Raw genomic sequence first — 24,661 nt, forward strand, 5'->3', positions numbered from 1 at the left:
GTGCTCTGTTCTATTTTTAGCCCAAGCTTGGTGGCACGACTTCCTGTGAGGAGCCTTGACATGGAATGCTTGGCTGGGGTCAGTTCTTTGTAAGCAGCCACAGAGTTTACATACGCTTCGTATTGGTCGTTTTGGTCATATTTTTGTGTGGATGGAACGGATTATCTGCATTTACATTATTTCTTATGGGAAAATTCATGTCGCAATACAAATTTTCGCCTCCGGAATGAATTCAGTTCGTATCCCGAGGTTCCACTGTAGTCCACCGTAGTGACTTTAAGGACTAATGATGGTGGAATAACATTAGACTTCAAATTTAGCTCAAAACACAAGGCTTAGTTGTGTTACTTCTAGTCTATGGTTTCTTCTGCCTCGTAACCCTGTTTGGAACGAGTCTACTGGTTAAAGAATCCTGTTTTTTTCTGAAATCTTCAGAGATCTAGTATTATTAAATATTTTTGTGCGCTTGTGGTTTATTCTGCCCTTCTGCTCTCGTTCACAGAGCTCCAGTGACTTTTGCGTGGCGCCAGACATGTACGTCGCCGAAGTGGCCGAACGCTACGGAGTCATCAACAAAGGTGAGATTTCACACTTTTTTTAATAGGTGTGTTCCTTCTCTAAAAGATGACTCACCGGCTGTAGGCTTCACCGAGTGATTAATAGCCGAAAATGCTCTTGCCCTTTCACGATGGAGTTCATTTATGGTGTATTTTCTTGCTACATCTTCTGCTCATGGCTCTTATGTCCTGTTGGCTTTTAGAGGAAATAATTCATCTTTTTAACGTTCATCTCCTAGTTCAGCTACAAATTATGGGACATATACAGCAGGCCGTAGCGTGTAAATCACACTGGTGTGTGCGTAGTGTGTTTGTGTAGTGCCAGACGCTGGACTGTACAGGAGGAATTAGGGCAGTAGAAACGAAAGGCATGACAGAGGCACTATTTTCCTGTCCCGTAGTAACAGTGCAAAGCTTGCAGTATGACTATTAATTAATCTTTAATCTGTTCACTGTTCATCATTTCACACCGTAACCCTCTTGATCTTGTTCTGCCGTTTGATGCGTGCTCTCCCACCCCCTCCTTCTCCCACCTCCTCACATCAGAAAAAGTATTGTTCAGCCTTCACGTTATCGCAGGTGTCCTCTCAGCCCACAGTAAGCACGCTGACGCTGGTTTAGAATAAAACCAGAATATAAAGTGATCATAGAAACACTAACCAGGGACCGATGGAGTGGCAGCTCTGATCGCTCGGCACGCTTCATCCTTCAGCGTCATCCTAACAGCCATTGGACCTAATTATACAACACACCCATATTTAATTTTTTAATTTCCTGTGCTTTTATGTTTGTCGATTAAACAATCATGCTGTTAGCACGGCTTTCCCCTGACTGAAACTCAATCCTCATCTCCATGCCACGCTCTCTACTAAAATCTCTGTTCTAGTATATTACAGTATCTGTCTCAGTTGGATGCTGTTTGCTCAAAACTAGGTGCGCGCTCCTCTTATAAGATCCTCTTTGCAGTAATGAGTCAATAGAACAGCCTGCCTGTCTGCCCTCAGGCCACAAGCCTCTCCAAGGCTTCTCAGAGGTCACCACTGCCATTATCTGCCAATGTCTTCCTTTATTATTTCCCCTATTTGTTCCAGTCATTTCTAAATTTGTTGAAGTTGGAAACAGCTGTGCTTTAAACAAGCTTGGAGCAGACCTCGAAGATTTATCGACTTCTAAAACAAAGGAGACTGTATATCAGACATGCTTGTTCCTCTCGGGTCGCCTTTTCTACTCACCCCTATGGTTCATGGGCTGTTTTACTCTGACGTCCCCAATTGCCCAATAATACATCCAATTACTAAAGTTCATGTAAAGATGATGGATGAGGCTCTGGGTCTGTGGCTCGGCTATAAGCCATGAAAGCCTCTTGTGTTTGACCATGTGCGGACATAATTGACTGAGTGGTTCATTCTTCTCATCAGCAGTGTTATCCGTTTTGTGTGTGTGTGTGTGTGTGTGTGTGTGTGTGTGTGGAGCCAGCTCTTGATTTAGCCCTACCACTAACAAGAATGAATGGAGATTTATTGGCTGTTGTTTAACGGGGTACCCTGTGTCTGTGAGTGTGTGAGTGTGTGTGCGCACACGTATATGTATCTGTGTCTGTGTGTGTAAGTGTGTGTGCATGCGTGTGTGTGTATACCCACAAAAGAGAAAGAGAGAATGATTTCATCACTCCTCCACGACCCAGGCCTACAGCTCTGACTCACTACCGAATCGCTCTCTCTCTCTGTTTGACTCGTCTACGCAAATGTACGCAGTGTAGCGGTGTGTGAAAATCACCATTACGTCTGTGCAGGAGCTTGTCAGGAGGTGGTGTGAATATGTAGCGCTTCCTGCGCAGAAATAGAGCGTGGGAAGCTTTTTATAAACCTGTTTTCCTCCCACATATGCGCGCTAACCTGCATTCGACATCTCTTCGATCCAAAGTGAATCAGTGAATACAGTCACAGTTAGCTTTTTTTCAGCTTCTCAGATGACTGTACTTCTGACACTTCTGACACTCTTGTACCTTATTAATGGGCTTAATTAGCCAACGCAGTTTTGGGTGGGACTGACCTTGCATTAGTTAAATATTCCAGTCAGATATACTTCACGATACACTATACAACTTAAAGAGGCTGGACACATGACCATTACGCCCATATGTCCTTGTTGAACATCTCATTCCAGATCTATTGACCTTTTATTGTTATAATAAATCTCCATGCTTCTCTTCTGTGAAGGTTTTCCACTAGATGTTGGAGTGTGACACTGGGGATTAGTGATCATTCAGCTACAAGAGCATTAGGGAGATCAGACACTGATGTTGTAAGCGTGAGGAGGTCTGGGGTTCAGTCGGTGTTCCAGTTCATAACAAAGGTGTTCAGTGGGGTTGAGTCAGAGTCAGGGCTCAGTGCAGGACACTCCAGTTCTTCCACTCCAACCTTCTCACACCATGTCTTCATGGAGCTCTGTGATTTGTGCTCAGGTTCATTGTCATGGGAAATTGTATCTACAGAAGCCCCTCATGTGAATGTGATGGTCAGGTGTCCACAAACGTTTTGCCATTAAATGAGCTGGTTTCAGGCATTTGTTTCTCTTCTCCTGGTCTTTGATCTGCTGTCTCTCTCTTATTTCCACAGACATCCTGCAGTATTACCTCCAGTGCAGCGTGGGTCAGACCAACCCCTTCCAGCAGGTAGACATGGCTTCAGTCATCCACTACATCTCACTGTTTATGTTTATATTTTTATATTTCTTTTTCTTTTATTTACAGCTTGTCATTTGTTCAACATACAATATAATTAATCCGATTTGTCTTCAATTCTGATTATTTATGATTAGCAATGAATTTATGATGCTCTATTTGGAGACGTGCTCGTTTGCTATATGCTTCCTATATTTATTGGCCTCTGGTCTTCCTCATCTCCTCTAGTTTAACTCATTTACCGCTTGTCTTCATTATTGCATCTCGTCTTTGCATTTCCTCTAGTCTTTCTCAGTTTTTCTGGTTTTCCTCATTTTTTTCTGATCTTCCTCATTTTCTCTAGTCTTCCTCATTTCTTCTGATCTTCCTCATTATCTGTGGTCTTCCTCATTACCTCTAATCTTCCTCATTTCCTCTGGTTATCCTTATTTTCTTTAGTTATCCCCATTTCATCTGGTCTTCCTTATTTTCTCTGATATTTTCCATTTCCTCAGGTCTTCCTTAATTCCACTGGTTTTAATCATTTCTTCTGGTCTTCCTCATTATCTCTGGATTACCTTATTACCTCTAATCTTCCTCATTTGCTCTGGTTATGCTCATTTTCTCTGGTCTTCCTCATTACCTCTAGTCTTCCTCATTTCATCAGGTTTTCCATATTTCCTCTGGTCTTCCTAATTTCCTCTGGTGTTTTGCGTTTCCCCTGCTCTTCCTCAATTCCACTGGTTTTCATCATTTCTTCTAGTCTTCCTCATTGTGTCTGGTCATCCTTGTTACCTCTAGTCTTCCTCATTTCTTCTAGTCTTCCTCATTTCATCATGATATCCCTATTTCCTCTTGTCTTTCTCATTTCCTCTGGTCTTCTACAGATTTCCTCTGGTCTTCTGCAGATACGCCAGACAGCACTTTGGCCAAGCAAATCTAATTAGACTTAGCCCAGTCTTTATGTGAAATAATATATTACCCCTCTTAAAGTATCCCACTACATCTAACTAATCACCACTGGCTACGGCTAGCCCTTTCCATTTCAGTACGCATCTCATTGCTTTTAAACCACGGCTAATAGTCATATGGAGATTGTATATTGATCTCCATGAGCCTGTGAGCCTAACTACTCTGACTGCGTCCACTTACAAGGATGAGTCCCACTGAGGACAGCTGAGGCCACCAATTTCAGTGTTGCTGTTGCTGATGAAGATATAAATGCCTTCTCTTTTTATCTTCTGTACCTCGCTCTGATCATTTGGGGCTTTGAAGAAATGTCACCAGCGTTGGTTTTCATCTTTTGCAGTTTCTTTTTGTTAAAGGAAACTCATACAGAGGCATATTGATCTGGTGTGGCATGAATTATTACAACAGCAGGCTTTGTGAAGCAACACAGAACAGACTGTACAGCCATATACAAGATGCCTTGTGTGTGTGTGGTGGTGGTTTGTTTTGGCCCTAATATATAATTTTCCAGCCTTTCATGGCGAATTTTAAAAATAGAGCTGTTGCTAAGAGCCCAAGCTGGCATCGCATCCTTTTGAAGGTGCCGTTCAAATATTAACGCATTTCTGAGACGTCACGGTTCCTTCGGCAGTCGGCTTGAAATACGCTGCACATGTTGTATTCATTGTATTATTTCTACTCCTGTATTTCTCACTGAAAGACCTTGAGCAGCCTGTCACCCACCACCCTCTGTATTTTATGGGCCCTTATGCATTATTCAAACTCACTAGGGAATAGCAGTGGGCAAGGGTGATGATGCGTCTCAGGAAGCAGACGAGAGACCATCTGGGTCTTCTGTTCCTTCCATATTCGTCCCGGGAAAAGTATTTGAGACAGTCAGAGCTCAGTTTTCTACTTTCATGTTTCCAAACACCCTCCAGCTCACTCATTAGCATATACACTAGTACTCGGATCAGCTGGGTTTGGAGCTGGAGCAGAGTAAAAACATGGAGTGGATGTGTGTTCCTTGAGATTTAAGGAAAATACAGTGTAGTGAAGTATGTACTGTGTGTGAGGTTACCACAAGTAAATGTGTTGGATGAAAATATCTCTACTGCTAGAAAACTTCATGGAACCCTGGATTGTTATATACTTTAAAAAACAAAACATAAAGTGTTTTTCTTTTTTAACACAGTAGGCATGTGACTGTGTGTCTTGTGTTGTAGAAGCTGTCGGGAAGCCACAAGGCTCTGGTGGAGATGCAGGACGATGTGTTGGAGCTCCTGCGTTCTGCAGTGCGAGAATACCCCCAGACCAAAGTGTGTACCATACACCACACATCATACACACCATAAACACCACACACTGTACACATGATACACTATACCCACTATAAACACCACACACTGTACACGATACACTACACACACCATAAACACCACACACTGTACACATGATACACTATACACACCATAAACACCACACACTGTACACATGATACACTATACACACCATAAACACCACACTGTACACATGATACACTATACACACCATAAACACCACACTGTACACATGATACACTATACACACCATAAACACCACACTGTACACATGATACACTATACACACCATAAACACCACACACTGTACACATGATACACTACACACACCATAAACACCACACACTGTACACATGATACACCATAAACACCACACACTGTACACATGATACACTATACCCACCATAAACACCACACACTGTACACATGATACACCATAAACACCACACACTGTACACATGATACACTATACACACCATAAACACCACACACTGTACACATGATACACTATACACACCATAAACACCACACACTGTACACATGATACACTATATACACCATAAACACCACACACTGTACACATGATACACTATATACACCATAAACACCACACACTGTACACGATACACTATACCCACCATAAACACCACACACTGTACACATGATACACTATATACACCATAAACACCACACACTGTACACATGATACACTATATACACCATAAACACCACACATTGTACACATGATACACTATACCCACCATAAACACCACACACTGTACACATGATACACTATACACACCATAAACACCACACACTGTACACATGATACACTACACACACCATAAACACCACACACTGTACACATGATACACTATAAACACCACACACTGTACACATGATACACTATATACACCATAAACACCACACATTGTACACATGATACACTATACACACCATAAACACCACACACTGTACACATGATACACTATACACACCATAAACACCACACACTGTACACATGATACACTACACACACCATAAACACCACACACTGTACACATGATACACCATAAACACCACACACTGTACACATGATACACTATACACACCATAAACACCACACACTGTACACATGATACACCATAAACACCACACACTGTACACATGATACACTATACACACCATAAACACCACACACTGTACACATGATACACTACACACACCATAAACACCACACACTGTACACATGATACACTATACACACCATAAACACCACACACTGTACACATGATACACTATACACACCATAAACACCACACATTGTACACATGATACACTATACCCACCATAAACACCACACACTGTACACATGATACACTATACACACCATAAACACCACACACTGTACACATGATACACTACACACACCATAAACACCACACACTGTACACATGATACACTACACACACCATAAACACCACACACTGTACACATGATACACTACACACACACCATAAACACCACACACTGTACACATGATACACTATACACACCATAAACACCACACACTGTACACATGATACACTATACACACCATAAACACCACACACTGTACACATGATACACTATACACACCATAAACACCACACACTGTACACATGATACACTATACACACCATAAACACCACACACTGTACACATGATACACTATACACACCATAAACACCACACACTGTACACATGATACACTATACACACCATAAACACCACACACTGTACACATGATACACTATACACACCATAAACACCACACACTGTACACATGATACACTATACACACCATAAACACCACACACTGTACACATGATACACTATACACACCATAAACACCACACACTGTACACATGATACACTATACCCACCATAAACACCACACACTGTACACATGATACACTATACCCACCATAAACACCACACACTGTACACATGATACACTATACACACCATAAACACCACACACTGTACACATGATACACTATACACACCATAAACACCACACACTGTACACATGATACACTACACACACACCATAAACACCACACACTGTACACATGATACACTATACACACCATAAACACCACACACTGTACACATGATACACTATACACACCATAAACACCACACACTGTACACATGATACACTATACACACCATAAACACCACACACTGTACACATGATACACTATACCCACCATAAACACCACACACTGTACACATGATACACTATACACACCATAAACACCACACACTGTACACATGATACACTATACACACCATAAACACCACACACTGTACACATGATACACTATACACACCATAAACACCACACACTGTACACATGATACACTATACACACCATAAACACCACACACTGTACACATGATACACTATACACACCATAAACACCACACACTGTACACATGATACACTATACACACCATAAACACCACACACTGTACACATGATACACTATACACACCATAAACACCACACACTGTACACATGATACACTATACCCACCATAAACACCACACACTGTACACGACACACCATAAACACGAAACACACTATACATATTACACAATACACAGCACCCTATACAGCATACACATGACACACCATATACACCATACATACACCACACACCATACAGTATATAAACCAGACATGACACAGCAAACACACCACACACGATGTACCACACACCATACATGACAAAACATACACACCACAGTGTGATTCTATCTAGTTACTGTGTGCTGTGTCTACTGCATTGTCTAGTCCTGATTCTTCCCCTTTTCCCCTCAGGCTCAGTATCATAATGACAGCTGACAAGTAGGAAGTGTGAAAGGGAAGTGGTGGTTTCTGGTGCAAAGGGGATCGTGTGTAAAAAAAAAAAAAAAAAAAAAAAAAAGTGACCACCCACTGGGAAACCAGATCACACACAAGTCCAGCTACAAGAGCTTTTTCTCCATCCTTTTATCCTCCACATCATAAAATATTTATGTATTTATGATAATCACACAGCTGTATGAAGTAAATTGAGCACTCACCATGGTAGAGTTTCAGAAGAAAGAGTGTTGTCAAAGCTGCGTTTTTTGGTTAATCTGCCTTAATAACTTCAAAATAGAGGAAAAAAGAAAGTAGGGTTGGTGAGGGAGTGTTTTGTAGATAACTTAATAAATAAGACAATAAATAAAAATCGCTGCTAAATTGCTGCAGTATAAGGGGAGTAAATTCTGTCTTGATGTTATAGCTAGCAAAAAGCAGCTATAATGTCAAGAATATTTTGTTAAACGCTTGTTCTAGAATGAATCTAGTCAAATTTATCCACTTGTTATTTATTTATTTATTTATTTATTTATTTACCACAATAAACCAAATGTAAGATCTTTAAGACTTTTCTAGGTGTATTTTACTTTTTTTGGCAGAATATTTTGCTTCTTGAACAAAAATGAATTCTTAAAATTAGCAAAATCTTATAATAAGAAAAAGTAGATTATTTTGATGACATTCAAGAAATTTTAACTTACTAAGATGTTTTTTGTGTCCTCATTTATTTCTGGTACACTAGTGCTGCGCTCGCTCTCTCTCTCTCACCCCCCCTCGCACTCACTCACTCTCTCTCTCTCTCTCTCTCTCTCTCTCTCTCTCTTTCTCTCACTCTCTCACTCATTCACTCTTTTTCTTTTTCTCTCATTCTCTCACTCATTCACACTCTCTCTATCTCTCACTCACTCATTCACACACTCTCTCTCTCTCTCTCTCTCTCTCTCTCACACTCTCTCACTCACTTACTCACCCTTCCCTTTGGTGGTTGTCTTCCCAATTCTTGGGTGGTTGTCAATGTACTTGTTCCCTAACATACATAAGCTGTGAATTGTACAGATTTGGACTTTAATACATAAATATATGTTTGACTGAACTATTTATCAGAGCTCTACCAAAACAGCGTACACTCCTCATGTGTGTTTACCGACTGCCCCAACAGCTGCCCTTAGACTTATTGGGGATTTGTGCATTAAGATTAGATTGAGGAGAAAACAAAACTAAAACTCCTTTAGCGTGGCTTGGTCTGTTCCAGGATTGAGTTTTCGGACAGAAGCGCTCCCATGTGTCTGTGCTAATGTTCTGCTTCTGTGAGGCTCCTTCATGTACACATTCGCCTGCAGCGAGAGCAGAGGGAATTACAGGAAAGATGAAACTTTCAGTGTGTTAAATTTTAAGGCCTGGTGAAAATTAAGTGCAAGTAGAATACAGAATTAAGCACAGCATTATCTATATTGTGAGCACACACACACACACACACACACACACACACACACACTACTGCTTTAGAACTAGACTGACCCAATTATGTCGCTGGTGTTGCTCACCCCCACCCCCTCTGTGTTTCAGAGTAATCTGGAGCAGATTCAGGGAGTTTTAAACACCACTGAAATCGGCCTGCATCAGCTGACTGCCCTGGTGGACTGCCGCAGTCTGCACATGGTAAGTGTATCTGATTTGTACGTGTGTGTGTGTGTGTGTGTGTGTGTGTGTGTGTGTGTGCAAATATTTACATGTGAGTGTGTATGTACTTGTGCGTGTGTGTGGGGATATATGTGTATGTGGGCATATATACATGTGTATATAAGTAAGTATGTGTGCGTGAATGTTTACATGTGAGTGTGTATATACGTGTGTGTGTGTGAGCATATATACATGTGTATATAAGTGTGTGTGTGAATATTACATGAGTGTGTATATACTTGTGTGTTTGTGTGTGCACGTATGTGTGTGTGTAGGCATATATACATGTGTGTGTATATATATATATATATATATATGTGTGTGTGTGTGTGTGGGCATATATACATGTGTAGATAAGTGTGTGTGTGAATATTTACATGTGAGTGTGTATATACGTGTGTGTGTGTGAGCATATATACATGTGTATATAAGTGTGTGTGTGAATATTACATGAGTGTGTATATACTTGTGTGTTTGTGTGTGCACGTATGTGTGTGTGTGTGGACATGTGTATATAAGTGTGTGTGTGAATATTACATGTGAGTGTATATACTTGTGTGCTAGTGTGTAAACATGTATGTGTGTGGGCATATATACATGTGTGTATGTGTGTGAATATTTACATTTGAGTGTGTATATACTGTGTGTGTGTGTGGACATATACATGGGTAAATAAGTGTGTGTGTGGGCGTGTAAACATGAGCGTGTGTGTGTGTCTACAGTACTAGTGTGAGATGATGATCAGTCATAGAGCACTGAGGTATAAATCAGGCTCTGAGGTATTTCAGGAGAGTGGACCTGTGTGGCCAGTGCTGCCCAGTTTCCTCGTACAAAAGATTTTATATCTAAACTAGACGTGTGCTTTTCTGAATTCTTATTCATTAAACCCAAACTGAACACTGAATTCTGACAGGTCAGGGGTTGTTGATTAATTTTCTCTAACATCACGGCTCATATAGTAGCACAGAGCACCAGGTTAAGTTCCTTTCCCGGATATTCAGCCTGCGTGTTGTGCTGAACCCTCGATGCGCCATGGTTATGCATGCGACACCTTGACTGTGACTAATAAGTGAGGATTTGCGAGTGGGATTGACTGCTGCATTATTGCTGCTGCGGATGTCTATAACGCTGCCTGCAGTGGGGCTGAGGCTCGCTCCAACTTCTGAGACACGACACACTCCTCATTCTCTTACACTAATACAGAATGTCCTCTTCATCCCAAAATAGCAAATATGCTTTTATTGTGTGTGTGTGTGAGAGAGAGAGAGAGAGAGAGAGAAATCTATGTTGTGTGTGTTATTGTAGATTCTGCAGATTCGAGTTCTGAATGCCACATTCTTCTGTCTAGTCACGAATCCGGGATTGTGGTTATGAGTGTGGGTGTGTGAAGAATGTGGGATTGTGTCTGATCTCTCTCTCTCTCTCTCTCTCTCTCTCAATCTCCATCTCTCTGTTTCTGCCTGTCTCTCTCTCTCTCTCTCTCTCCTCTTTTGTCTTTCTGTCTGTCTGTGTCTGTCTGTCTCTCTTTATCTCTCTTTCTCTTTATTTCTCTGTTCCTCTCTCTCTCTCCTTGTTTCTCTTTCTTGATCTCTCTCTGTCTCTCAATCTCCATCTCTCTGTTTCTCTTTCTGTCTCTCTCTTTATCTCTCTTTCTCAGTGAACGATTATGAACACGATGACGTACATCTGTGTCTTCGTGTGTGTGTGTGTGTGTCTGCAGTGGGAAATATGAGTTTCAGCAGGAAATGTGTGGGTGTAAAACTCTGTCTCTCTCTGAAGGAATGGGATGGCAAAAAAAAAAAAAAAAAATCATGATGCTTCTCACGATGCAGAGGATTTCTCTACAAACGACCACGATATAGACCGGTATTCAGTTAGAAATCTGCTGTGATTTATTAGGTTTAGGGTGGATGTCTTTAACACCTATCAATAATCGAGGGTGGTGATGATTATCAGTTTTTAATCTGTGATTTTTTTAAAATAAATATCAGTTGCTGTAGCTCTTCTGTAAATCTCTAGCGAAGACCTGCACGTGTTCTATTAATACTTTACAGACTGTTGTATCAGGAAGATATTCTAGACGTATTACCTGTCAGGGGAGTGACGGAGATCAATGGACTTGCACTCTAATGTAGGACATGTTTCCGTTGTGTGTCTCTGGTTCCACTGTTTACTTTCTGCAGCACAGTGAGACAGCAATGTCTACCTTTTTTTGTTAAGCTTTGCAGTAAAATCGCTGCAAGTGTCCGGCTAACATTATAATGTAAGTTCGTTTCTACTGCATTAATAGTTGTTTTCTAACCTTTATAGTTGCACACAGTCTGACGCTTTTCTCCATCTCACTAATATGTGTTCTTACATGAATGATGAACGTTGTTGTATTCTTACATGAGTGATGAACGTCATTTTCAGGAGCTCCTGCAGACACCAAGGTTTAAAATAGCGCCATAGACATTATAGCGGATGTGTTGGAAGCTTTCTTGGGTGGTGGTAGCTCAAGAGGTTAAGGCTCTGGGTTGTTGATCATGGTTCGAGCCCCAGCACCTCCAAGCTGCCACCGTTGGGCCCTTGAGCAAGGCCCTTAACCTTCCCCTGCTCCAGTGGTGCAGTATCATGACTATCCCTGTGCTCTGACCCCAACCTCCAAGGATGGGATATGCGAAGAAAGAATTTCACTGTGCAGTAATGAATATGTTACAAAGACAACTTGACTTATCACAGTTCTAATGAGAAAATTGCTCATTATGTCTAGAGGATCTGTTTTATCTCACCTCGAAATTTGTTAGTATTACGCCTGGCTTTAATAAACAACACTATTAGAAAACATCGATGTCTCAAAGACGTTTTCCATTAGTGATCTATATCCAAATGTTTTCTGACATCTTTAGTAATTGTATAAAAAGCACACACAGGCTAAGATGCATTATCTTAAGTTAATTTGTTAATGAGTAATTAGGAAGTAGGTCACATACTGATAATACCTGCGCTAATCAGTGTAGGAAGGTGTGTGTGGGTGTGTGTGTTTGTGACGCAATGTCTCCCCCCTCCGCAGGATTACGTCCAGGCTGTGACGGGGCTGTGTTACGACGGTCTGGAAGGGCTGATCTACCTGGTGTTGTTTTCCTTCGTCACCGCCCTCATGTTCAGCTCCATCATCTGCAGCGTGCCTCACACCTGGCAGAGTAGGAGGTGAGTGTGTGCGGGAAAGGAAACCAGAAAGCTTCATCCTGTTATTTATCTCACTTACTGTTGTCCTGTAACTTTGTTAGCCCCGAGTGACACAGGACATGCGTAGGAGCAATCTGTGCGTCATGAACACATCTGTAAAACTGGCAGGAAATCCGGCTCCGTGTTACGGATAAGATACACGTTATATTACACTACATTAAATCATGTTATATTATATTACACACACCATCTCTAGGTGCTGTTAGTTGGTCCAGATTTCTGAATCCACAGTCAGCTAGGTACTGAAACTACAAGTAGCTGCTTCCTCTCTCTTGTATTTGTTTCCTCTTCTGGTTCTGAGGCAGCTGGGATTAAACGGGAACAGGGTAGTACCGAATTCGAGCTTTCCGTAATTAATTCTGATCTTCAGTAGCAACGCTGTGTCTCGTCCTCTGTCCCAAGACACAACGCGAAGCTCCAGGTCTCTTCATCGCTGTCAATCATCCACCCTACAAGGGGCTTCTAAGTGGTTTAAAAACAGGGCAGTGTTAATTATATTAAGATTGATTATTGTCATTATCAGACATTTCAGAGATTTATCGCATGAAACTAGACAAGAAATCATTTATTGAGATTTGATTTGTATCAATTCTGTGTGTGTGTGTGTTCACACACACCTTAGGTAGGTTATCTCTCAGTCGTGGATTTGAAGAGCTCCACTGAACCTGACCGTAGTGCCCTTGTAAGATGCTGCAACATACTGCAAAGAAAAATTTGTTACTTCTTTTGTCCAGCAGGGGGAGCTAGTGCTAAAAAAAGATGACGTCATCTACTTGCTGATGTTTATTTCTGTGCCGTTTTTTCCCCCCATAATCATCTGCATTGAAATCCATCAAGGCTCAAACACTGCATTGTGTGTGATCGTGATTACTGACAAACCAGCGTTACTGTAGATTAGTTAGACGATACAGATTAACACCAGTTTACACCAGTGATAAAATTTTGTCTGCGGGCGAGTTTGCGTTCAGATTTCCCTGCAGCCTGCCAAACAGGAAATTGAGAGATGAGAGTGAGAGAGAGGGAGGACGGGAAGGAGGGTGGTAGAGGGAGCAGGCACAAGCTTGTGTTGTTGCCTGTGGCATTGTGGGTTATGAGCAGGACTGCAGATAGGAACATGTGTGCTCATTTTGTGCTGCAGACGTTTGTGTGATCGTAAAGGCGTGGTCTGCCCTCTGCTGGCCACATCTCTTGCCTCCTGGTGTCAGCCGAAGAGCTATGTTTTGACCTGTAACATGTGGTGGTGTTTTTTTTTTTTTTTTTTGTACACGTAGGCCCAGTGAAGACACTGAGGAAGACTCTGCCGCTTCTGGAGGAAGACAAAACCATGATAACCTGTACCGAGTGCACATGCCCAGCCTTTACAGCTGTGGCAGCAGCTATGGCAGCGAGACCAGCATCCCTGCAGCAGCACACACCGTCAGCAACGCTCCTGTTACTGAGTACATGTACGTTTAACACATTCTGACCAGTGCACACTCGACTCACATAGTCCAGTATTTCTGTGACCTTCACTTTATTAGCTTTAAAGTCTAAGCTTGTATCTCATTCCACACACAGTAGCCTCTCAGGGTTTGTTTGTTAAGAACAGAAGCTCACTCTTATTTTTGTAGTTCCCACCATCTGTTCTTTGCAACATTACACACACAAACACACACAAGTGTGAGTCTTGTCGTATCTAACACAGGGGTCAGCCGTCATGCATGCACTTAACCTCAGTGTATCCATTAGAGAGCAGTGTTACATGACCCACATCAGAATGTTTTCAGAAAAACAAACAGCTCTGTGTTTCTCTTCTTGTCTAAGTTGGAGATCGAGGAAAAGATATTGTATATACATAATAAACATAAAAAACTTCTGTAGGGTTTTCACTCCTCTCTATTCAGCAGTATTTTTGCAGCTTGTGTATCAAAGCATTTCAGTTGAACTAGTGTTTACATCGTGTGTTTTTTTTTTTTTTTATTGAATTGTTTTTGTTTATCTCATTTGCTGTGTGTTTATTGGTAGTCTGTTCAAAAGATACAGGAAATTAGGATCGTGCAGGATTACTTTGGCTTTGAGTTCAGTCACTGTAAAGTCGTGATTATAACTTGTGCATAGGTCACAATATCGTGTGATGCTTTTGGTAAATTATTGCATTAAACACTAATGTGACTGTATCACTGCGTGTGAAACACAAAGGGGGAAAAAAAATGAGGAAACCCGCTCGCTTTTCCTGTTTAATTAAAGCTGTTCAGGCGAGAGGTTCATCATCCAGGAGACTTCATATTAAAGCTAATAGTTATTACTAAACAGACGTTTTCTCATTTTTTGTGGGTTTTTTTTTTTGTATGTTTGTTTTGTTTTTCCCTAAAGAAAATTTTCAGAAATCAGAAAAACTTCCTTTATGCCACACTGCTGCAACCCTCTTCCTCATCCTCCTCTTCTTCCTCCTCTTCCTCTCCCTCGTCCAGTTGTTCACCCACTGGGATTTATGAAGATGCTGCTTTGCCTAGAAGATCAGCTATGAATTTTTTGAAGCTTGAATAAAAAATGTACAGTAGGCTCTGTGGTGATGAATTTGTTTGTTTGTTTATTTATTTATTTATTTATTTGTGCATCTTTCTCTCCTCACACAGGACACAGAATGCAAACTTCCAGAATCCTCGCTGTGAGAACACTCCTCTAATCGGGAGAGAGTCGCCTCCCCCTTCTGTGAGTGTCTTAACGCTAACACTGAATCACACACACACACACACACACACACACTGTTCTTGGGTTCTTCTCTGGCAGTTCATTCGTTTGGTAAACAGCATGTGAGAAAGGGCACGGTGTTGCGTCTGTGTAAGATAGAAAGCTGAAATGTTTCTCTCTGGACAGGCTGTCAGGTGAAGTTAGCATGCACCCGGATCACACCAAGGAACCATTAGACCTTTCCGAGCTAGTTTGCTGTCCTGAACTGACACTACACCTTAGTTTAGAGGATTGAGAGCTACGAGATGCCACGAGAGCTGCAGGTCGATGTTAATGAGATTTATGTAAGAGAGAGAGAGATGAGGGGGATGGAGAATGGCTTTGTCAAGTGGATACAGGTTTCCGAGTCTGCACAGAGTTTGATTTGTGTATCTGTTCTGCACTCTCTGTTGTTGTTGTTGTTGTTGTTGTTTGCTAACCCTTCCCTTCATTAACGCAGTCTGATCCGACTGCCCTGGATGAAACACTTACTACCGAAGGGTCTCAAGGGTCTTCCACTCGTACCAATACTGAACTCACAGGTACTGAACACGTCCGTCCATCCCCCTAATTTCTGTGACTGTGTACATGGTGGACACAGTTATTGATAACCACCAAATTGTTTATCGATCACCGGCCAATTGAAAATAATGCATGTAAGGTAGCGAGGATAACTGAATTTGCATCACTGATGATCATTCCTTACTACAGAATGCGTAATTAAATCGCATGACCATCTATTATGTTGGTTGTTTTTCATTTAGTTTATGGTTGGCGAGTTCACCGGTCTGCTCTCAAACAATCTGGGTGTATTGACAAGCTAACACATGGCCAGTTTATTTTATTGTGAAGCACCAACTTCCAACAAATCTAATTTACAAAAGCTTAGTCCCAAATGACTTTATGCACTGTGTACTCTCTAACATCTAGTGCATGAATGTTAAAAGACTAACATCAGATCTAAGCCGTTTCCCAGTCGATGGCAAATGATGTCAAAAACTTTTAAAATGTTGAAAAATAAGTCATTAAGCACGAGGTACTTCAACAGACTTTTGTAACACACCATGTCCACTAGAGTGTCGTCGACCATCTTGAATTTTTTTTTTCTTATCCAGCGTCAGCACCTGGTAGCCCCGCCCCTTTCATGCTCTGTAAAGCGAAGCTGCAAGTGTTTCTTACCCAGCATCAGCACCTGGTAGCCCCGCCCCTTTTCTGCTACGTAAAGCAAAGCTATGAGTGTTGAGTGCATGATCATTATTTCATACTTCGCTGAATGAAAGCATCATCCTGGTACCTGAAGTGCACTTCTTCTTCTTTTTCTTTTTGGAGTTTTCAGTGTGGACACACAGCTCACTCTGTTATAGCACACAGTGCCGTGGAATTCTGCACAAGTATTCGATTTCTGATGCATTTACAATTCTAAATCAAGTTCCATTGCTGATTTGGTGCATACAAATTTTGTAATTTTTTTGTTGAGCTACGAAGAGGACAAAAACATTCTAAAAGAATTAATAACTCTCAATTAACTCAACACATGAATCTTGTAACTGTAACTGTAACTGTCCTCTGATAACTTTTATAAAACGCAGTGTCTGGAGGAGATTCAGACATTTTGGCTCCACATTTCACCCACTGTTATATTGTCCACTATATATACAGTCATCCGAAGGCAACGAAGAGACTCTTCCTCTAAACTCCTGTTATCCACCGAAGCCTGTTATTCACCCCTCCTTAGGTGTGTGGTGTTGTTTTTTCCATTGTCTGTAATCAGAAGTGCTCTGTGATCAGCTCTGCTCCTCCCCGAGGTCAGTGTCAGAAGTAAGAGCTTATCTTGCTGTAGGTGAGAAGGAGAGTTGTGTATCGTCTTGTTTTAGACTGTTAGATTCCCAGGTAGCAAAAAGGGTGTGTTTGCTTTTGTTTATACATGGGTAGTGTGTGGTTTGAGGTTGTTTTAAGTAGTGTGTGTGTGTGTGTGTGTGTGTGTGTGTGCGCGCATGCAATTTTTGATTTTACAGTTTTTGAGAACTTAAAATAATTGTTAAGATGAATCACTACTTCTGCAATTTTAGGATGTCTGATTATCCCTTTTGTGACTGAGGCAGCGAGAGAAAGTAAGGGAGATAGAGAGACGGATGGACAGACAGACAGAAAGAGAGAGATTGAGACAGTTTGCGAGGGAGATAGAAAGGGAGACAGAGTGGGAGAGGGATACAGAGGGAGAGGGGGAGAGAGATAGGAAAAAGACAAAGGGAAAGAGAGACAGACGTACAGCGGGAGAGAGAGGACAGACTCTGCGAGATGGAGAGGGGAGATGCGGGGAGAGACAGATACGGGGAGAGAAAGGACGGACAGACAGAGGAACAAAGGGCATGAGGCAGACAGACAAAGGGAAAGAGAGGCAGACAGACAAAGGGAAAGAGAGACAGACAGAGGGACAAAGGGAAAGAGAGGCAGACAGACAAAGGGAAAGAGAGGCAGACAGACAAAGGGAAAGAGACAGACTGACAAAGGGAAAGAGAGACAGAGGGAAAGAGACAGACTGACAGAGGAAAGGCATACAGATAGAGGGAACGGGAGACAGAGTGGGAGAGAGAGGATGGACAAACTGAGGGAGATGTAGAAAGTGGGAGAGATGGGGTGAGACAGACAGAGGAAAGGAGAGAAATGGAGAAAGACAGATGAAGAGTTGTAAAGTCCCATTCATCTAGTAGCAATAAATAAACCCATCTAAGAAATAATACCCAGTCGTCTGTTTTGCTGATTGACATTGCTATAGATTTCAACCACTGTATAATTAAAACGAGCTTCTATAATTCTAGTCTACCACAAAATGTGTGTGTTCATGATTTAGTCTCAGTGACTCACTGTTGATAATGCTGAAAGCTCCAAACCACCTCAAAGCTGACAAAAGGAGGTTCAAAGCCCACTGCCTAGTGTTTCTAAGCCTGGTCTCAGTGCTGGTCATTCTGTGCACAACATTTACTGGAAAACTGAAACTAGTGCGATCTGATTTGTTGTGTTGCAAGAAATAACAGCTAAAACATGTACAGATTATTCGAATAGGCATGGCCTGGAAATGGTTACAACCTAGTGTATATAAACAATACAGACAAAAGTGTGTGCACCCCTGACCATCACACCCATATGTGCTTGTTAAACATTTCACAGTTGACCTCTTCTCTTCTGTGAAGGCTTTCCACTAGATGTTGGAGCGTGACTGTGGGGATTAGTGATCATTCAGCTACAAGAGCATTAGTGAGATCAGACACTGATGTTGTAAGCGTGAGGAGGTCTGGGGTTCAGTCGGTGTTCCAGTTCATCCCAGAGGTGTTCAGTGGGGTTGAGTCAGAGTCAGGGCTCAGTGCAGGACACTCCAGTTCTTCCACTCCAACCTTCTCACACCATGTCTTCATGGAGCTCTGTGCTTTGTGTACAGGGGCATTGTCATGATGGAACAGGGGTTGAGTTCCAGTGAAGAGAAACTGTAATGTTACATGGGTGTAATGGTGAGATGTCTGCATACTTGTAGCCATGGTACTGTGTAACAATTCAATCACTTGTGTTCTTTCTATTTCATGTTTGTGTTTACCTTTTTCTTCGTGTGTGTGTGTCTCTACAGTACACTTCCAGCATGAGGGCCAAGTATTTGGCCAACGCCAGACCTGATCCCAACAGCAGCACTGCAGCAGCACACTAGAGAGCACCCAGGAACGTCCCTCTCTCTCTCTCTCTCTCTCTCTCTCTCTCTCTCTCTCCCCCTCTCTCTCTCCCTCTTTCTCTCTCTCTCTCTCTTTGTCTCTCTCTCTCTCTCTCTCTCTTCCTCTTTCTCTCTCTCACACACACACACTCACAAATGTGCCCTTGTTCCTACGACACAAACAGACTCCACCAGGCCCACCCACTACTTCAGACAAGAAGGACATCACCACATTCGCCATTGAAGAGGCCCCTTGTTTACACATGATTGGCCACAGTTCCAAATAGTGGTGTAGTCCTGACAAGTGTGTGTGAGCGTATGAATTGTGTGTGTGTGCGAATATGTCTTACAGGTCTGTGTGTGTGTGTGTATGTTTGTTCCTACGTGCTGCCGTTGCTTTTTTGTGGTGCTTTTGCCAAAAGAGCCTAAAGCCCTAGAAGTACACAGCCAGTCAGGGTAACTGGCCTCAATCACATTCCTGCATGAGTTATAATTATGTGACCGTGTGTGTGTGTGTGTGTGTGTGTGTGTGTGTGTGTGTGTGTGTGTGTAGGATTATTCAACAGGTTAGGACTCTTTATGCTTTCAACACAAAAACAGTAACTCTGATTAGCTGGATCAGTAGAATATAAACCGCACACCACACCAGGTAGCGACATCACAAAAGAAGAAAAACTGCACGACTTCTGCAATAGGAATGAATGGCGATTAGTCTGGTTTGAACCGAAGTGTATTTGTAAATTCACTGATTCAGTGGTGCTAGCTAATCTAAAGAAATCTGGAAAAAAAAAAAATACTGCCATTATATATATACGGAAAGGAAACCAGTAGCAATAGTGAGGCTCGGGGCTGACGAACGGCTCGGGGGTTAGCTGTAGTTTAATATTTCGTTCTCGGCTCTCTCTTGTAGGCGGAGTAGATTTAATTAAAGCCATGGGCAGCTTTAGAAAGCCCTGCGTGAACCTGTCTTTCCTTTTTACCACCATGCGTGTAAATAAATCCTGCGAGGTTCCCCAGATTTGTGCACACACCTTCAGAAACAGCGCACAAAATACAAATGCTGAGTAAGAGCTGCTCAGGTTCTCTTCTGCAGAGATGGACACACATGAACACAATGGCATATGAGGGCTTGGGCACTGGATCCCATTCTCCTCAGTTCTCTTTGTATATCATAGCCACTAGACAGCAGGCCCAGGACTGCACAGCTGACTTCAAACAAGATGTATAATGTCTGTGGAGTATCTGGGAAGTATCTACAGATTTTATGATTTTATGGAAATTACAGGTTACCAGTTATCTATGACATGCATATGAGTGTTGCATGCTAGCAGCTGTGTCTTCTTCTCTTTTTTTCCTCCACTCGAGGATTTATCAGTGTGTACTTGAGAACTTCTCTGTATTGTACATGAACATGAACTATGAACTGGACGCATTGGACTCAAACGTGGATGAGACTTTTTTTTTTTTTTTTTTTTTTACTTTTTACATCTTTCGAAGCAAAATGGACTCTCAGAGGAGAATGACTGGATTGGTGATTAAGCCGGTCATTTTATTTGAAATGTTCCAGCTTTGTTTAACGTCCACACTGACTGCTGTGCTCCTACTCGGCAATGTTATAACCACTAAGTTACCACAGACTCGCAACAACAACAACTGCAGCACATCTGATCCAAGGAGAAAGAGCTATATCTCTCCAGATGATCACCTCTTTATATCTCTCACACACACACACACACACACACAGATGTTGATGCATGATCCACCATCCACCAGGTCTGGGTTCCTCACACAGATTTGATGACGTGATGATCTACAGCGACTTGGTGATCAGTTTCCCCGCACCTTGCTATGCAGTGTCATACGCGATGGTGCGAGCCAAACACACACACACACACACCACTTCACAACATTTCCCATAATGCTCCACGGACCCTCCTGTTCCATGTACAGTCACTTTCCCGGGACAGAGGCATGCATGCTGTGTAAGGACCTAATCATGCATTACAACATTACAGCTCCTACTGGACTAATTTTTAAAAAAAAAAAAAAAAAGGAGCAAAAGGGAGTGTGAAAGACTATGGAGGGAAAAGTGGGGGAAAGGAACCTGGGTTATTTGTGTCTTTTAGCTCGTAGCTGAACATCTCTAGCTTTCTGGACTGTAAGCATTCGTTCATTCACTTCTCTGAGGCATGGTGACCCTTTCGATGTGGAGTGTGAAGTGTTCTCGTGTGCTACTGATGCTTCTTTTTTGGGTTCCTTGAATTATGCTATTACTGCAATCAATAACGAGGCGAGGTTCCTCGACTGTGCCAACAACCAAACCATGACTTTTAATCTTTCTCATCACCTTTTAAATGTTCCACATGTGTAAATGGGCCTTTTTTGTACATTCACAGCTCAGCCTAGTCCTGAGCGACCGAGCGAGTCCACCTGTGAACATGAGCCTGACGTTTTCAAAACCGTCTTTTTTTCTATGTGAACGACCATTTGTTAGTGATGCAATATATTTTATTCTTTTTACATCATACTCTGTTAATTTCATAATGCTAGAACAGTGTATATATATATATATATAGTATATATATAATTACAATGCAAAATGAAGAAAACCGCAAGACAGATTTGCAATACCATAGTGCAAAACGTCACACATCTTCATCTCATCTTCCTTTTGTTTCTCGTCATTGTGGCATATATTTTTTTCTTTAGAATGATTAGTAAGCACAATTTTTTTTTTTATGTGAATAAATGAGTTTGGTATTTCATTGAATTGTTTTTGATTCAATTTCACTGTAGAATTTTTTTTTTTCTTTTTTTCCCCTTTTTAATTTTTGGCATTTACTAAAATATTGTACATGTTAAACCTGTGGTTTTATTCAGCTTGAACTCAGTGTTTTCAGATTAAAATAACATGAACTGACAGCAACTTTTATTGTCTCCGATTTATTTATTTTTTTTGTTGAGAAAAGTCTTTACAGCATCCTTTGCTTTATAAGAGTCAGGTCAAGAGTCAAGAAGCTTTTATTGTCATTTCAACCACACGTAGCTGACGCAGTACATAGTGAAACAACGTTTCTAAAGGACCATGGTGCTACATAAAACAACACAGAGCTAAGGACTTAAAGAAGTTCACTTCCAGAATGAAAATCTACAAATAATTTCTTCACCCCCTTGTCATCCAAGATGTTCTTGTCTTTCATTCTTTCATATGTAGTTCTGCTTTGCTTTACTTTTAAGACACCCTGTAGTATCACCTGATCTATAGAAAATAGACAAAATATCAGCATCCTGACAACAAATAACTAAACAGATTACATTTGGTTGATCTGTAACTAAGGGCATGTATCAGGTTTGACAATTAAACATTTTAATATGTGAGAGGGTGTGTGTGCCCTGCGATGGGTTGGCATGCCGTCCAGGGTGTATCCTGCCTTGATGCCCAATGACGCCTGAGAATAGATTGGATAAGTGGTACAGACAATGAAAAAAAAAATATATAGACTACTCACAAAAAGTTAAGGGTATTTGGATTTTTGGGTGAAATTTATGGAAAATGTAAAAAGTTCACGCTACAATGATATTATATCATGAAAGTAGGGCATTTAAGCAGAAGCATGCAATGGTGATTTCCTCATCTCAAACAATTTATTGAAACAAAAGCCAGTAACAGTGGTGGGTATACCACAACAAAAAATGTCAATGTCTCAATAATTTGTCATGTGCCCTTGACCATCAATTACAGCTTGACAACGACGTCTCATGCTGTTCACGAGTCGACTTATTGTCTGCTGAGGCATGGCATTCCACTCTTCTTGAAGGGCGGCCCTCAGGTCATTGAGGTTCTGGGGTGCAGGGTTACGAGCCTCTACACTGTGACTCAGCTGATCCCATAGGTTTTCTATGGGATTCAGGTCTGGAGAAAGTGCAGGCCACTCCAGTTGAGGATCCCCAGCCTCCAGCAGCCGTTCTCTAACGATGCGACCTTGATGAGCTGGAGCATTGTCGTCCATGAAGATGAAATTAGGCCTGTGTTGTTCATGCAGGGGCACAATGACTGGATTAATGATGTTATTCAGGTAGTATTGGCTTGTCACTGTACCATTCACAAGATGTAGGGCAGTTCTGTATTGAGTAGACACACCTGCCCAGACTGTAACACCACCACAACAGTGGCTGATGCATAGCGCTCTCCTTGACGTCTCCAACATCGTTGGCGGCCATCATTTCTGCTCAACGTGAATCGACTTTCATCAGAGAACAGCACTGAGGCCCACTGGTCCCTCATGCAGCATAAAGGCTCCCTGGCCCATGCAAGACGATGACGCCTGTGCCTGGTGGTATGGTCAGGTACCCTTGTAGGTCGTCTAGCACGCAGACCACGCTAATGTAAACGGTTACGAATGGTCTGACGTGACACTTGGGTGCCTCTCACCTCCCTTAAATGTGCCTGGAGTTGAGTGGCATTCATCATCCAGTCCCGCAGGGCACTGTTCACAATGAAGTGGTCATCAACGTGGGATGTGGCCAAAGGACATCCACGTCTATGCCTTTCTGTGACTCTTCCTGTCTCTCTGTATCTCTGTCACAACCTGCTGATGACACTCTGTGACACTCTAAGCTCAGTGTCCACTTCCCTCTGAGAACATCCTGTTTGAAGCCTCACAATGGTGAGGTACTGTTGATCAATTGTTAGGTGTGGTCTTGGTCTCATGATGTCAGAATGTGAACAGCATGATGAAGAGGACTGTTTAAATACCAATTCTAATTGAATCAGAAAATGTATTGGTCGATTCATGGATCAAACACCAGTTGTGAATTTTGCCGTTAAGCACCTTGTTAGAGAACAGCAAGTTATACAAAAAGTACTGAAACACTGAACAGTTGGACATGTGCATTCAAAAGTGTAGAGAAGGTCAAATTAAGTTCACCTGTAAAGGTTATAGTG

General features: G+C 41.8%; 1 protein-coding gene across 2 annotated transcripts in view; it reads left to right on the top strand.

The window, feature by feature from the left end:
- The window catches only part of ttyh3a (tweety family member 3a), a 63,722-nt gene extending 41,079 nt beyond the window's left edge, over window positions 1-22,643 (top strand). The window contains exons 7-14 of one of the 2 annotated variants that reach the window (XM_058377797.1): window positions 503-578; window positions 3,176-3,231; window positions 5,394-5,486; window positions 9,969-10,061; window positions 13,135-13,271; window positions 14,582-14,755; window positions 15,926-16,001; window positions 16,480-19,632. In XM_058377797.1, the coding sequence (XP_058233780.1) occupies window positions 503-578; window positions 3,176-3,231; window positions 5,394-5,486; window positions 9,969-10,061; window positions 13,135-13,271; window positions 14,582-14,755; window positions 15,926-16,001; window positions 16,480-16,590 (816 nt within the window). In that variant the 3' untranslated portion in view covers window positions 16,591-19,632. The other variant, XM_058377798.1, reaches the window with a different exon arrangement.
- The last annotated feature ends 2,018 nt before the right edge of the window (window positions 22,644-24,661 follow it).

The sequence above is a fragment of the Hemibagrus wyckioides genome, linkage group LG24 (assembly GCF_019097595.1).
Source record: "Hemibagrus wyckioides isolate EC202008001 linkage group LG24, SWU_Hwy_1.0, whole genome shotgun sequence".
NCBI classification, from domain to species: domain Eukaryota; kingdom Metazoa; phylum Chordata; class Actinopteri; order Siluriformes; family Bagridae; genus Hemibagrus; species Hemibagrus wyckioides.